General features: G+C 51.4%; 7 protein-coding genes across 7 annotated transcripts; 5 read left to right on the forward strand and 2 right to left on the reverse strand.

Annotated features, from left to right (window-relative positions):
- The first annotated feature begins 1,759 nt into the window (after positions 1 to 1,759).
- CC1G_02184 (CoH1) lies at positions 1,760 to 2,491 on the forward strand. Its single transcript, XM_001834396.2, has 3 exons — positions 1,760 to 2,047; positions 2,104 to 2,141; positions 2,199 to 2,491. Exons 1-3 carry the CDS (start codon positions 1,791 to 1,793, stop codon positions 2,243 to 2,245), a joined length of 342 nt encoding a protein of 113 aa, XP_001834448.1. The 5' UTR covers positions 1,760 to 1,790; the 3' UTR covers positions 2,246 to 2,491.
- Positions 2,492 to 3,247: 756 nt separating this feature from the next.
- Positions 3,248 to 3,687, forward strand: CC1G_02185 (CoH2; the record flags this gene model as incomplete). Its single annotated transcript, XM_001834397.1, has 3 exons — positions 3,248 to 3,495; positions 3,551 to 3,588; positions 3,641 to 3,687. The coding sequence occupies 3 exons, from the start codon at positions 3,248 to 3,250 to the stop codon at positions 3,685 to 3,687; spliced, it is 333 nt and encodes a 110-aa protein (XP_001834449.1).
- A 714-nt stretch (positions 3,688 to 4,401) lies between these two features.
- On the forward strand, positions 4,402 to 6,068 carry CC1G_02186 (hypothetical protein; the record flags this gene model as incomplete). The annotated part of the gene is made up of 8 exons (XM_001834398.2): positions 4,402 to 4,681; positions 4,749 to 4,901; positions 4,954 to 5,040; positions 5,095 to 5,166; positions 5,218 to 5,288; positions 5,491 to 5,596; positions 5,649 to 5,896; positions 5,949 to 6,068. The coding sequence occupies 8 exons, from the start codon at positions 4,402 to 4,404 to the stop codon at positions 6,066 to 6,068; spliced, it is 1,137 nt and encodes a 378-aa protein (XP_001834450.2).
- A 179-nt stretch (positions 6,069 to 6,247) lies between these two features.
- CC1G_02187 (hypothetical protein) lies at positions 6,248 to 6,893 on the reverse strand (the record flags this gene model as incomplete). Its single annotated transcript, XM_001834399.2, has 2 exons — positions 6,248 to 6,669; positions 6,728 to 6,893. The coding sequence occupies 2 exons, from the start codon at positions 6,891 to 6,893 to the stop codon at positions 6,248 to 6,250; spliced, it is 588 nt and encodes a 195-aa protein (XP_001834451.2).
- A 2,279-nt stretch (positions 6,894 to 9,172) lies between these two features.
- CC1G_02188 (hypothetical protein) lies at positions 9,173 to 9,815 on the reverse strand (the record flags this gene model as incomplete). The annotated part of the gene is made up of 4 exons (XM_001834400.2): positions 9,173 to 9,477; positions 9,531 to 9,623; positions 9,691 to 9,734; positions 9,787 to 9,815. 4 exons carry the CDS (start codon positions 9,813 to 9,815, stop codon positions 9,173 to 9,175), a joined length of 471 nt encoding a protein of 156 aa, XP_001834452.2.
- Positions 9,816 to 11,336: 1,521 nt separating this feature from the next.
- CC1G_02189 (endoglucanase II) lies at positions 11,337 to 12,625 on the forward strand (the record flags this gene model as incomplete). Its single annotated transcript, XM_001834401.2, has 8 exons — positions 11,337 to 11,402; positions 11,457 to 11,522; positions 11,575 to 11,749; positions 11,811 to 12,061; positions 12,112 to 12,145; positions 12,182 to 12,203; positions 12,260 to 12,528; positions 12,606 to 12,625. 8 exons carry the CDS (start codon positions 11,337 to 11,339, stop codon positions 12,623 to 12,625), a joined length of 903 nt encoding a protein of 300 aa, XP_001834453.2.
- Positions 12,626 to 13,136: 511 nt separating this feature from the next.
- On the forward strand, positions 13,137 to 15,143 carry CC1G_02190 (vacuole protein; the record flags this gene model as incomplete). Its single annotated transcript, XM_001834402.2, has 7 exons — positions 13,137 to 13,418; positions 13,487 to 14,318; positions 14,367 to 14,401; positions 14,450 to 14,586; positions 14,637 to 14,792; positions 14,847 to 14,926; positions 15,034 to 15,143. 7 exons carry the CDS (start codon positions 13,137 to 13,139, stop codon positions 15,141 to 15,143), a joined length of 1,632 nt encoding a protein of 543 aa, XP_001834454.2.
- Between the last annotated feature and the right edge of the window lie 12 nt (positions 15,144 to 15,155).

Raw genomic sequence — 15,155 nt, forward strand, 5'->3', positions numbered from 1 at the left:
CCCGGATCCGTGGACTAAACAAGGGCTGAGCTGCACACATTACAGCATATGGATTGACGCTATTTCGCCCGCTGCGTGAAAGGAAGGCACCCTCTACGTCATTTATTGAGGCGCAGAGTACGACCAGCAGGTCTTCGTCGGGCGCGTCAAGAGCGCAGGTCATCTTGCCCGACTCGCTACTGCCATTTCTCAGACTGAAAAAAGCCTCTTCGTGATTATCCTCCACTGATCCGGAAAATAAATAGCGCACATTCTTAGTTCTACCCTTCGTCCGAATGAACCTCCTAGCCGTCGGAGCCACGATTCACCAAGGGGCAGGAAGCTCCACCTCGGAGACAATCCCCCTGTAAATTGAATAGAATCTCACACCGATATTCAAAATCGGTGTCCGACTAGTTCCTAAAGCAGAAGTCCTCTGGAACTTATTCCAAAACGGACATCTCTCACGGTTGCTGTAAAAGCCTGACCAAACCGGCAACGAGGACCGAAGATGAGCGGGAGTGTGGAGAGGGCTATTTTTGGTACAAACTCACATGCGTCTGCATCTTCATTCCTCTGCGGCCTTAGACGTGTACCAAAGGAGTGGTAAGGGCTCTCTTCCCCCGATGTCACTGGGACATGAGGCATCGTTACATTGTGTATGTAGTTGTTATGTGGGGCAGTGTCCCATCATGACACTGGTTCTCCTCTTCCCCCTGATCCTCTATTAGTTGAAATGTGCGTAATATACTGCTAGACCTGCCTTTCATGCACTCTCAATCTGCTCATGAAGGTCAAGCGCTATCAGTAACTGCTTTAGCGCCGGTATTACATAAGGTTCGTGGCGCACGCGTTCGATGCCGGTACCATTGGCTTTAAAGTTTAGAGAGAACGACACGCCTCGGGCTCACACACGTTAATTAATCTGTCGCGTATCGGAGGAATGACAGCCTTTCTTGATTAAGGTGTTCGTACTACATCGACACTCGTCATCGAAGCTCAGGTTTTCAGTACAATCCTACGCCCCTTCATTGAACGGGGTTTGAATTTGCGACAGTGAATGATAGCAACTTTCACCGCGGTAAACCAGATATGTGGAAGTGTCGTAAAAGACTGGTTCTCATTCTGAAGCTGTTGTGAAGATGGGGCCTCGTACTTGACATTTCCAGGGCTCTATTTTCTTTAGTTCGTCAGAGACCCGTCATCGAGTACCCTGGGCCTCGCAATGTCCGTTGGAAGATAGAATATGCTCCCCCTAGTAGACTGAATGTGTCGAGCGCTCCAGAGAGAAGCTGCAAGCTAGTCAACCACGCGATAATCCTCTTTTGAGTACCTTCACCGCTTGAAACGGGAGCAGGAATAACATTTATAGGACATTCGACGAACGATCGCCATTTCGCACCCTCGTTATCCCTAGTAACATCTGACCATTACTTCAGGATGGTCTACTCCACCTAGACGTTTTAACCGCGTCCTTGGCGTGAATACAGACAGTTTACATTCGTCATAAACTCGAATTCAAGTCGCTCTTGGTTCGTCACTCCCCGTTTACGGGCATAGTGGTTGTCTTATGCACCTTACATTCAGCTCCACCGACGCTCCACCTTTGGCAGATTAACAAGTGGTACAGTCTTCTCCCGTATCTAATCGTGGGTTCACTGTGTACTTGTACTGTAAACGCACCATGTGAAGACGAAGTGGAGCATCGCAGAGGTATTCCGCCGACGTTGGGGATATAAAGGCAGGGAAGAAGCACTCGAAATCGACAGAGTCAGTCGCTCTAACAGTCCCAAGCAAGTCTATTCAGCAACATGCAGTTCAAATTCTTGTCCACTCTCGCTCTCGCTTCTCTCGCTGTTGCTGCGCCCACTGGCGGTGACCCTGCCCCCATCCCTCCCAGCCAATGCAACACTGGTCCCATCCAGTGCTGCAACGCGGTCACCAAGGCGTCTGACCCCGCTGCTGGAGTCCTTTTGGGATTGTTGGGCATTGTCCTCCAGGACCTCAACGTCCTCGTCGGTCTTACCTGCAGCCCAATCAGCATCATCGGCCTTCCTGGCAACAGCTGGTAAGTCGGTAAACGTCTCGAACGACGCGTCGGTACTGACATTGTGCACGATGCAGCAACGCCCAACCCGTTTGTTGCCAGAATAACTCTTTCAGTACGTTCTCTCTAGGCCCGGTACTCCGATATTCCGTATTAACGAAAACCTCTTTAGACGGCCTCATTGCTATTGGCTGCACTCCGATCAACATCAACCTCTAATCAAGTGGCCAAATAACAGTTCGTCGAGCGCCCCGTCCAGGGCCGCGCTCCGAATCCATTTCCCTGCCGCTCGAATCTGAAGTAACCAATCAATAACCATCACCAATTGTCTTTTTCCCTCGTTATGTGATATGCTCCCTTGTATGCCTACTTTTTCGCCCACTTCAAATATGGTTCGATCTGTACAATCGTAGTAGCGCTATTGTTGTAGCGTGCATCGATTTAGCTATTCCGGAGATACGGATTAATGCCATTCCATCTATCCGCTTGACTTTTAATGTGCGTTGTGGGAGGCCTTAAGCCGGTGTATGAATCCTGCATCTAAATGCTGACCTTCAGTTCGCAACCTGAGCACAAATCCCAAACCTGCTCTACCTTCCTGACCTTGGCAACCGGAGAACTTTCTATTCTGGTCCATTGTCAATCGCAAGGGCCATATCCAAAAGGCCCTCGTGACCCCCGCTCTACACTACATGAGGTTATATCACTTTCGGTAAGGACATTATCATGGCTCGCACAGAGTTCCCATTCAGAACAAATCCCAGTTGTTACTTCATGACTGTGGCGACCCGTTTTCATGCCATGTACGTACATACCCGTCGTTCTATTTTGGAGCTCCGATCCAGCTTTGCCCCTGCATCAGAAATGAGGCGACCAAATTTGTTCAAGTCTTAGCGGTGGACAACTTGGGCCCCTGAAAGTAGTACTTACTTACGGCTTCAGATATCGTGGTACGTAGAACATTGAGCCTCTACTCAGCCCTCGGTTCCTTCGTCGGTTCCACCCGGCGAGCTCTGGCAGATAAGCGTAGACAGAAAATTAAATACTAGTATGGAAGGCGATACAACGCAAGGGATAATATCAGGAACAGTCAATCTCGATGTTGAGAAAATAATCGGCATTTTCCTGCTCTCAAAGGTATAAAAGGGAGAAGAAATCCACCTAGAACGGCAGAGACAACATCTCTAATAGCTCCCTCACAAGCCATAACACTCATACGCGATGCAATTCAAGTTCTTGACCACCGTCGCTCTCGCTACTCTTGCCGTCGCTGTCCCCACTGACCCGCCTCCCACCAACCAATGCAACGCTCCCAACAACCTCGAATGCTGCAACTCTGTTCAAGCCCCAACTAACAGCGGCCTTATCGGCACGCTCCTTGGGTTGCTGAACATTTCCGTTGGGGACATCACTGGACTCGTGGGTCTCACCTGCAACCCGATCTCCCTCATTGGAGGCGGTAACAGCTGGTATGCCATTAGCTTCCTTGAACGTTCTCGAGCTGTTACTGACTCGGCCCACCAGCAACGCCCAAACTGTTTGCTGCCAGAACAACCACTTCGGTAATATCTCCCGGTCTCTTGTCCTGTGACAGTACTCAGTCAGCCTCGACAGGTGGCCTCATCTCTATTGGGTGCACTCCCATCATCATCGACGTCTAAGCAAGCAATGAAGTTCGTTTGTGCGAAAGGCACCTATATCGCACGAACATTGGTTGATAATTGGGGCTGTTCCTGAACTGTGCACCCCGTCTCTGCCTGTTGATAGCCTGTACGCGTATGGTCTGAAGATAAAACCCATAAAACCCTGTAAACATAGTGCCGTCTCAATCAATGTACTTCTAGTAGTACCCCTTTTTTTAACCAGCGCAGATCGTTCTTTAAGGCAATTTCCACCCCATTTTCGTCAAGGACTCCACCTTGGCAGGTTTGTCCATGTTTGTTCCTTCTCTCCTTTTGGGACCCGAGTCTCCGACGCCCCTTTTTCGTTCTCGACCATCACGACCTCGTCAGCGTCTCGAGTTCACTGTCTCTCGCAACCAAGGGGCACAAATTCACCCGAGGGGGTTACTATACGAGGTCCTAAAATGTGCTTAGTCTTTTCAGGAGTGCGGATTTCCTTTTACGACCACATGGAGCCTTCCCAGACAGTGCCAATCGAAAAGGGGGTGGGGGTGGACATGACGACAACCAGAAACATGTCTGGGCTTGGGCGTATATAGCCAGTTGTTTGAGACGAAAGGTTTGCAATTTCCCTTTCTTTCCCAATTTTTCTACCGAACAAACAGTCATCCTAATTCGCAATGGGTACGCTGCATCCTTTCTGATCTCGGAATCACTCCGTATTGACCCTGATCTAAAGGTATCGGCGACACTATGAAGCATATGTTCAAGGACGACACCGCCTCCCGGTCTAGTCGAGACATCGAGGAGCTTACTCGTGAAGGGGGTCGTTCCTACGACAGTGAAGGTTTGAACGACCCTTCGAGATCGAGTAAGCTACCCACCGGCACAGGGCCTGGCACCACAGGCAAGGTCGGATCTGAAAGGGTCATGGAACATGATTTGGATAGAGCCAGGAGTGATCAAGGCATTGCGGGTTATGGCACCGACGCAGCCGCAGCGACCGGCGGGTCATTGGCTGGAGCCCATCAAGGTGCCTACTCTAGTAGTGGGTTCATTGGCCGTGCTCGCATTGTTCCTTGGATCTGATTGCTTTCTAGATGCAAGGTCCTCGACTGGAAGCACCCATTCGGGCACTATCCCGGGTACCAAGCAGTCTGCTACTATCGCCAACCCTGATGCTGGTGGTGGCTCACGTCCCGGTGAATTCATTTCTGTCACTCGCGAGTTTGGTCGCAGTGAACATCGCGAAGGTGAGTCTCACCTCAAACTGTATTATTCAACTGCAGCTTACCATGTATCTAGTCCTCGACGACCGCCATGTAGCTGGTCACCGAAAACGAGACGTCATGCCAACTGGCGACACTCAGGAGGACACTAGTCAACTCAACCGTGAGCAGAGTTGTTTCGTGACCAATTGAATTGCTCTTCCAACCGTTGTCTTAGCCGTCACTCACGAATATATACGTCACCTCGAAACTGAGGAAGTGGAGCGCATCAAGGATCTCGAAAGACATGGTATGTCGCCGCTAAGGCGGTGTGGCCCAAATTGCTAATACCACGGGTTAGTTCACCACGTCCAGCACCACACCCAACCTGTTGTTGCCCGTCAAGATCTGCCTGAAGGTCATAAGGACTTCGTGAGCTCACTGGTTTTTCGTTTTCGCCCAGGTTCTGACTTGCCTTAGATCCACCCGGTCACTCGCATCGAAGAGCAACACACCAACAAACCGGAAGATGCGGCGCTCTTTGACGGGCAGATGAGGCAGCATCATGATACTCTGGCACGTTGGCGTTTCGGTATACGGTTGAGGGTTCTGCTCATTTTTCATCGCTTACTAGGAACATGGTGCCAAGGAGCGTACCGTCGTCGACAAAGGAACCAAAATCACGGAGCATGTTCACCACCACGTCCACCATGTCATCCAACCAGTGATCGAGAAAGAGAGTAGGTGTCCCCGGCTTCCTTCACGCGCTTGACGTTGACCAATGGAAATTAGCAATCGACCGCCAGCACATCCATACTACGATCCCGATTCACGAGGTTACTCAAGAAGCCCCTATTGTCCACCAGTCGCAAACCCATGCTCCTATCCCTATGGACCATTTCGTCGAGCGTGGAGGCGCGCTCCGTGGAGGTACCACCCCCGATGTTGTTGAGAAGACCCTCCTACGTGAGGGTAAATGTATTCGTACTGTTGACGGTGTCGCCGAAGATATGGAAAAGAGGCTTCATTTGGGAAAGGAGGTGCGCAACTTCTACTCTGGCGGCGATGAGCTGTGCTAATACGATCCCGCAGTCTACCACGGCCGTCCACTCGAAGGACCCTGAGTTGATTAAGACCAAGGTCACCCAGCGTACGACCACAGTCGTCGATCCCGACTTGTATCAGGGTCCCGCTCCCGCTGGGCGCAATTAGACGAGCTGGATGGCTTTGTGATGGGTTTCACTCTTCATGACATGTACCCTTCGACCAATGTAAAGTAAACTGTAATAATTCTACGCTCCTTTCCATCTATTACTATCAGCTGGCCCCCTATAGATTCCAACTACCTCCCTTCATACCCTCCTGAGCCTGGTCATCCGTCGTCTGTCGCTCTAACGACCTCTGGTTTTCCCCTGAAACATTCTCAGACCTCTGGATCGACTGCCAGTCTCCGGCTCAACAGTAATGTCTTCGTCCATGGATGAATTGGCCGTTCCTGAATCGACGTCCAGCCCTTGCATGTTCACATCCCGATTCCGATACGAGGGTGTCAGTCTCTTTAGTCCATTCCGCTGGAACGACCGTATGGCTTGACTGAGAGCGTCCTCTAGCTCGCGCGAGACTTCATGATAGTCAGAGCCATACTCGAAGACCGGAACGTTAATGGCCGGTCGCGACGGGCGCCCAGTCGAACTTCCTGGGGGAAACGGACTTGAGGGACGAGATGATGCGGGCGTTGCTGCTGGGGGCGTTCCGGGAGGAGTATGAGAGGGTGACCCTGTCGGGGTTCCTTCTGGGCTGACTACATTCATGACTGTACGCGTAGTCAGAGGGGTCGGTGCTAGATGTTATGGAGGCATAGTGATACTCACCAACGACGTTAACCCCCGCTTGATACACCGCCGAGTCGCTGGAGAACTCGTTATGAGTGGAGCCATCAATGTAATCGTTCTGGTTGGCTATAGCTTGTCCTCCTGCTATGACAGTGACCTGTGATTGCGGAGCCTCACTCTCCCGAAGTCGTTCTGAACTTGACATTGTAGTCGAATGGGTGCAAGTGGGAGTGGCACCAGTGGCCACTCGTTCTTCCCCTTTTGATCACTATGCCTCGAGGCTGATCCCACTTAACTCGGAGCGTGAAGATGTGTGCTTCTAGATGGGCTGTGTAGGCACTCTGCATAAATGATTAAGGTGAGGTTTGAGTTATTGATACTTGGGCCGAGTAGGTTGGCTAGGTTATCCGCGATCGATCGCGACACAGGGATCATGGTTTGGACCTTCCGGGCGGATTTTGACGGAAAGACATTGTGCATCTTCTACATTGCAGGAAGACCTGCTGGGGTCTTTCAATAGGTAGATTGAATGCATGATATAATGCATATTGCGTGGTGAACTGTCCGGAGAGAAGTGAGTAGGCACATACGGAGTGTCGAAGCAACCAAACCATGCCTTGGATGATGCACAAAGTTGAATGCGAGAGCGGCACGTTTAGTTTTCATTCAAAATCCCGTTCGCTTCGTTGCTCAACGAACAGAAGGTTGACCCGGTTCCTGTGGAAATAGTCGAGCGCCGCCCTTAATTCTTCCTCCAACGCCTGCGCAGTTCCGCCTGTGATTTGGTCAGGGTCATTGAACGCAGAGAAGTCGACTCATTTCCCTTCGAACTCATCTTCCTCTGTACCGCCAGGATCTAGCTGCAATGTAGACGTTCGAGTCGGAGTGGGTGAAGCTACAGGAGAGAGAAGTTGAACGGGTTCGTGGTAGTTGTTCGTAATTGGGTTGCCGTGAGTTTCATGGCCATGGATCCCGCAGATACTCTTGCAGGCCCGGATATGTCAGAGCCTCGCACATCGAGGACGAAGCTTCCGACTTCATTGCCGAAATCGCTCTGGGTTGAAGGCATTGTTTGGGCGCCAGATTCGAAGAACTTTGAATGATAGACATTTCATCCAAATCGTCGCTCTGAACCGACTGTTACCAATAGCCTAAGTAAAGGTCAGGGTAAGGATGAGGAGGCACAGGCATGGCGGGCGGCTCACCTGCGCAGGTCTCAGTTGTAACAACAGAGACTGACCGTCCAATCAGGGGAGACTATACAGTGAAGTTAATGGTCCTCTGGTGGATGGATGGATTGTTCGAATTTCGAAGGGGTGCGGGAAACAAGAGGACTGCGCTAGGGGCCACAGCCTACAGTTTTGAGGCTCCAGTTTGATGAAACCGCTTCGAATCGGGGTAAAAGGACTTCACCCTCACACAGGCATTGTTTTGGGAAGAATTGTTGTCGCTCCGAGCTCGAGACCTGGTGACCGTTTTGATCCCTTCGTACGCCTGGAGTTTCCTGATTGAAGCGCGATTACAATGAATGAAGATTGGGATTGTTGGAAGAAGGAAGGTCGACTCAAAGGATTTACATCCTGGGAGACTCCACCATTTCTGACTCCCAGCGACGGGAGGTGACAAGTCGACACATGGCAGCCTCCACCTCCCGTCCTGGACCCACGGTGGACCCACATGAGCATTGCCATCGACGTGAGCATTCCCATTTCTGCCTCGTCCGCTCAGAACATGGAATATGGTATTCATACCTTCGACTCCAGGTTTTATGAGAGTCTTTTCTGATTCCTCCGCTGATTTTCACAGAAATCTGAACAAAATGTCACTCTCCCAAGTGCACTCTCCGGTACCCGCCTAAGCGAGGATGATCCGAACTCGGAGATTTGGAGGACACACCGGGTTGTACAACTTGGTGGGGATAATCGCAGGTTCCCTACAAGACCGACACCCCCTTTTCAAACACAGCGAATGTTGGCAGGTCCAAGTCGAGCTTGAAGCATCGTTGTCAAGCAGGAAACAAAAAAAACCCTCGAGAGGAGCAGCCTGAGTGTTTGCCCTGTCGGCGTCAATGTCTTATCAAAATTGATCTCTTGGCATTGAACGATGCGATCCTCGAGGCGGCTTCCGCTCCAAGCAAACCCTGGATGGTGATTGTAGTGAGATATCGCTGCTCGATGGAAGGGGAACAGACAGTAGAGATAGCGAGTGAGTGGCTGTCACAAAAACTTCATCCCATGACTGCCCGCAGTCACCTCTGTTATATCATTCAGAATTGTGAGAGAAGGAAAAAATGTGTCAGCGCCGATTTTGAATGTGTCGAGGGTCTCTGCGCGAGGCCAGTAACGGGACAATACCGCGGGCAGTTGGGAGAACTATAGATACACTATGAGATACAATGTGGCTCGGTTCGATATTTACAAAATGTGTGACAGAGTACATGTGGCGAACGTTGTTGTTCTTCATCGTGCATTGAAGGAGGTCGTATTACTGCTTCACAACTCTGCCATTCCTTGCCACAGAATGGTTGGGCGATAGGCGTCTCAATCCATTGGCCTGGAACGACTTGATCGCGTTCGTCAATGCTTCTTCCAACTCCCTGGCTACGGGGGTGACATCTTCGTCGAAATTCATATGTAGCGGTGGATTTGGGGTCGGCGATTGGCTGGCTTCGTGCATACTGGCGCTACGCGTAGAGCTAGCGGTATGCACAGAGGTGGGTGACGAGATTTGTGAACTTGTCGGGCTTCCATATACGTGGGGAAAGTTGTAGTTGACGTTGTAGTTTATGGCTGGAGGGATTCGTTCAGCGCCGATGTTGATAGTATCAGATTCGACACCGTACTTCCGTGGTTCTGGGCGTTGTAGCTGTCGCGACCGCTGATGTTTGCATTCCCTTGGACCAGTGAGCCCCTGAAATTGAGGGCGGGGCTCTCTTCTACCAAGTCATGATACCGTCAGTTATAATGGCCTGGCGACGAACTGGAGGTGACTCGAAGACGTACCCGGATCATTTGGCAATGCATGAGCCAGTTCCCCTCCATTAGATCTGAGATATTCTCGGTTTAGCGACGTCCTTGACTGCAAGGTGTAATCGAGACCTTGTGGCGACTGTACCCGAGTCACTCATGGCTAGGTACCTCTGTTACGCTGCAGGATGAGATTAGATGCGTGTGTTGGCTGGGAAGAGGAGGAGACTCACCGATGTATTAATCCTTCCTGCTTTCGAAATGCACGCAAAGTGAATACTTGTTGAGTGAATCGGCGAAGAAATCCAGCAGAAAAAAGAAGGTTGAAGTGGTTAATGAGGAAGACAGAAGGAGAACCCTTTAGTAGACCTCTTTCGGCACCATGATCTCGTCATTCGAGTGTGACCAGTGACTGTGACACCTAACATTCATTGAATTCAGCACACAAGCATTGCACTAAAATTGGATGCTTGGCTGTCGGAGGAACAATGAGGAGGTACAGGCGCGTTGTCAACATGGAGATTCAAGGAGCATAGCTACCCGGGTATGGGTCTTCTTGTCTTGCCCACGGGTGGAGGGATTTCCTTCCAACCTGTGCGAGCCAAGCGTTGACTTCGTGCGCATCCTCAGGCTGTCGGAGAAGTTTTGTTTTGATCCCAGCTGATGAAACCTGCGGGTGCGACAAATTCCTTCAAGATAGATCTGACGTCTTAGCAAGTTGGATGCCTGCTAAGTAGAACGAGCTCTCGCAGCTTGCCAGAAATAACTTTCCTTCCACGAGGCTGCTTGCCTTCCCGTTTGCAGGCTCACATGTGGACCCACAAAAGCATCGCCACCGGCACTCCTTGAACTGGTCGGGGTCGGCCTCCGGTGATCTCTTTTACTTCCGCGCCTGGTCGCGACGACCCCGAAAGGCTCCGACGATTAGTCGCCGGCGTGGGAACCGGAATGTTCTGTTGAGTTGCGGTCTTGGCGGATTTCAAGCTGAGATTCATTTCCAGGTTTCGCAGCCGTTGCCATCCGATTGCAACTTTGACTGGAACGCGGAACTTGGTCCTTGATCTCGGATTTCGTTTGCATTCGAATTCTGGTGTGCGTGTGTGCTACTTATTCTTCAGTAACCCTTCCACGAGTACAGTTGGAACCACCCACGGTTTCCGTGTCAAACGTGAGCCAAGGATAGACAGAACTGGTCGAGCTATCGAACTGGCCCGGGTGAGCGACAGTTTCTCTCGTTGAAATTCGCTGACGCTTACTTGCCATCCCTTAGATTATCGTTCCATGGGTAAATCATGTACCTGAAGGAGAGGCATTACTGCGCATCATCGGATATTTCATGGAATCTCAAGAAGATTTTCAAGAAGGATTTTCGCCTTCTTCCGCACCTGAGGCTTTTTCTAGGACAAATAGGAAGGCCTAAATCACTTCTTCCTCCTCCATCTACCTGCAGTCTATCTGTGCGAGGTTTTGGCGACTAGGCCATAAGGCTTGTTCTCCTCTGGCTTCCTCTGAGGCCAGATGATCCGTTTGCACTTCCTTCACCCAGCGGAATCTTGCCTTTCGTCATTCGAAGTGCGGGGTACCCTGATACGGGTGAAATAGAAGTTTTGGCTTTCTCTTTAAATTCACGTCTCTCGCTGTGGGATGTGCCAGTCGACCATCTGCTCACTCGACCAAAAGAGATGAAGGTGTCAGCTTTGGTCCCATTGGCCTTCGCGGCTGCTGCCTATGGCCACACGATCTTCCAGGTGTGTCTCAACCCCGCAGTCTTTCAACTGTAACCATTTGACATTAAGAATTAGAAAGTCTCCGTCAATGGTGTTGATCAAGGGCAGTTGAAAGGAGTTCGCGCTCCAACCTCTGACTACGTACGTCGATGAAATTGTTTGTTCCCAAACGCTCGACTGAACCAGAGGATAGCCCATCGAGAACGTAAACGATGCAGAGTTTGCCTGCAACAAGAATATCCAGTTCAAGGATAATACCGTTATCAACATCCCTGCTGGTGCCCGTGTTGGTGCCTGGTGGGGACATGTCATCGGTGGTGCACAATATCCCAACGACCCTGACCATCCCATTGCCAGAAGTCACAAGGGTACTTATCTAGCTCACCCAAGTCGAACGCTGCCATGTGCTGACCGTCGTCTGAATCGTAGGTCCCACCATCGTCTACCTCGCCAAGGTGGACAACGCTGCTACAGCCAACGCTCGAGGTCTCCGATGGTTCAAGATCGCAGAGGATGGCCTTGACACGAGTACCGGCCAATGGGGAGTCGATCGTATGATTGCCAACAATGGCTGGCAATACTTTACGATGCCTACTTGCGTTGCCCCAGGCCATTACCTCATGCGAGTTGAGATTATCGCTTTGCATGGTGCTTATGCGACGAACGGGGCTCAGTTCTACGTGCGTCCACCTTGTTGGAGCTCCTTCACCCTATTGACTGGGCTGTTCAGATGGAATGTGCCCAAATTAATGTCACTGGTTCGGGTACGAGCACAGGCACTGACCTCGTTAGCTTCCCAGGAGCGTACTCTGCTAACCATCCGTGCGTAACATTGACCCCTTGCCAGATAGTAGTACCCTGTACTTATACCCTTTCAGTGGTATCACGATCAACATCTATGCTAACAGTGTACCCAACAACGGTGGTCGACCGTACTCGATCCCAGGTCCTCCAGTTCTCAAGTGCCCAGCCGGCGGCGTGAACCCACCCGTTCAGGCACCCTCTTCCCCCGCACCGGGGCCTGTTGCTCCCACCACTGCACCGGCACCGGGTGGTGCAGCTCTCTATGGCCAATGTGGAGGTAACGGATGGACGGGACCTACTTTCTGCTCACAGGGAACTTGTAAGACGGTGAATGAGTGGTACAGTAAGTCGTTTGTTTCTCTACAAGCAGACTGGGAGGTTTTCTGACCGCGTTTTGCCCCTTGCTTCTCATCGTTCCAGGCCAATGCGTTCCTTCATAAAGAGCGGTGATCGCGTGGATGGGTTATTGAGACCGACCTTTGTTTCGTTGTCGGAAACGGAAGCATTTTTAAATAATGAAAGCTTCATGTCTTCGTAATGAGTATCGAATGAAATCGAGAAACGTATGGAAGAAGCTAGTTTGAGATCTGGCGTTTGAAGCGTGTTTTGCCGCCTATGCTGTCAACGACGCGAGCCTCCAAAAATAATCATATTATTAATTGACTTTTTAAGTACTGACTCGAACATAACCGCCGTTAAAGTACTGGCCATGCTCCTTAGTTTGCTCCCGACGTCGACAAGGACGTCGAGCTCGCCGTCACCGCCAGCCACGACGACCTCGCGTTCATCGCCCAAATTGTCGAGGGCATTGCTGTGGCTGTGAGACGTTATCAACGGCGGCAATTTCAACTGACATCATTCTTCCTCTCCACAACGTTGGACTCGAACCACGACGTCGACCACCAGACCTGAACAACGTCGCCGACGACGAGCAGCAAGATTTTGGATGGAATGTCAGAAGATCGCTCTTGCTGCGGCGTCGTGGAGGAGTCGGCCGCTCGAGCTCGTGCACGACGATATGACGACCCCAAACCACAACCGTGGCTCGTCCTCAAACTGATGGTCGCGGTCACCTTGGGCATCATGGGCTATGCTGGCTACGTCTATATCGGCGTCTTCGTTGTGCCCATGCTGGAGGAACGACCGAGAACGGTGGCGGGCAGGGATGTTGGGATCGCGCTGCTGGTGCCATTTTCAGTCCTTTATGCTTGGATGGTTTGGGCGTATGCAAAGGTGAGTTCAGGCCTTTATATAGCTTAATGTTGAGTTCTAAGTTATACGTGGCCTACAACGTCGTCTAGGTCGTCCTCACGTCGCCGGGATACGCTCGAGACTATGTCGAGAAGACCCAGAAACCAATGATCCAGCAGTCAGCCTTGGCAGCCTTGTATCCCCTGCAAACGGACGATATGAACGCCATTGCGAGGCCGTCGTACGAGGATATCTTGAAGGCAACAGGGCCTCCACCACCTTCGCCACCCAAGCCACCGCCGGGGTCGATATCTCAATCTAACAGCATGGCCAGTGTCCCACAAGGCTCGGCGCCAGGGATGGGACGTACAGCAAGCACGATCACTATCAGGAGTGGCTCAAGTCATGGACGAATACGATTCGATGCGGGCGAGATGGCGAACCCGACTCTGCACGAGGACACGGACGAAGAGAGAACAGCAGTGTGGTCGGCAGACAACTCACCGCCTGCCGCAAGACCATCAACGGCTGGCTCGGCTGCTTCAACTGTGCCAGATATCGAGGTTCAAGCGGGGACGTTGGATGCGCCCGGCGTTCCTAGCGTTCCCGCACCTCAACGGAGACGAAGAAAGACTGGAAAATCTGGGGACCGGGATACACCTTTATGTCTGAAGCTGTTGTTCTGCTGCTGGGGGAGCCAGGGAAATGACAACGCCGACCAGATGGAACGGGGAGAGTACGACAAGTCCCCTGCCAAGATTCGCAAGAAAAGGCGGGCACCTCCCAAACCCAAGATGTGGATTGCTCGACGGCCACCAATGACCCCATACCTCCACGCTGCTCATCGCTATTGCGACAAGGAAGGCTTTGTGAAGCCATACAGAACGCACCACTGTCGAAGCTGTGGTACCTGTGTCCTCAAATACGACCATCATTGCCCTTGTAGGTTTAAGCAATGTTCGAATAATTCATTTCTGACAAGTTGTGTAGGGATAGGCCAGTGTGTCGGTGCTCGCAACCACAAGGTGTGTACATTTTCAGGGTCCCCGCGCCTAGTCTGATTTGTGTAATAGTTCTTCTTCAACTTTTGCGTGGCAGCCTTCTTCTTGACTGCGTACGTGTTTGGCACGATGCTCGCCTACACGGCTATAGCGCATACCCGAGGCCCATCGATCGATACCAGCCCACACCAATTCGTGATCATCGCCCTGTACGTTCAATTGATGGTGTTAATTGACACAAAACTGACGATGATCGCAGCTCGGCTGTGTTCGCCATCTTTACCTTTGCACTTGCAATATCCCATGCGTGGTTGATCATGCACGGCCAGACCACAGTGGAGAACATGCAGATCCGAACGATGAAGCACCGTGAAAGCCAGCAGCTCAACAACGCTTTCGGCTTCTGTCAGTTCCAGTACGTCGAACCGGGGCCAGATACCCGTCCTCGTGGCTGATGATTACGATCTAGGGCCAAATACCTCACACGGAAAGAGTGGGACAAGGAATGGGGTGAGCTTGATACCGAAGGACATCTGTGGTGGATAGGGGGTAAGCGTAGAGAATGGGAAGACGTCATGGGTTCGAATTGGTTAGGTTGGATATGTGAGTATATTCCGTCCTTAATCTTAGCGTCTGCTCATGGATTGTTTTCGCAGTACCCATTGGCCGGAGCAAGAGCGATGGACTCGACTACCCTGTCAACCCGCGTTTCGACCCCGAAGGGAGGTGGAGGAAGCGAGAAGAGTGGCCGCCCGAGTTTCGATGATGCTACGATCTA

The sequence above is a fragment of the Coprinopsis cinerea genome (assembly GCF_000182895.1).
Source record: "Coprinopsis cinerea okayama7#130 chromosome 10 map unlocalized cont3.10, whole genome shotgun sequence".
In the NCBI taxonomy this organism is placed as follows: domain Eukaryota; kingdom Fungi; phylum Basidiomycota; class Agaricomycetes; order Agaricales; family Psathyrellaceae; genus Coprinopsis; species Coprinopsis cinerea.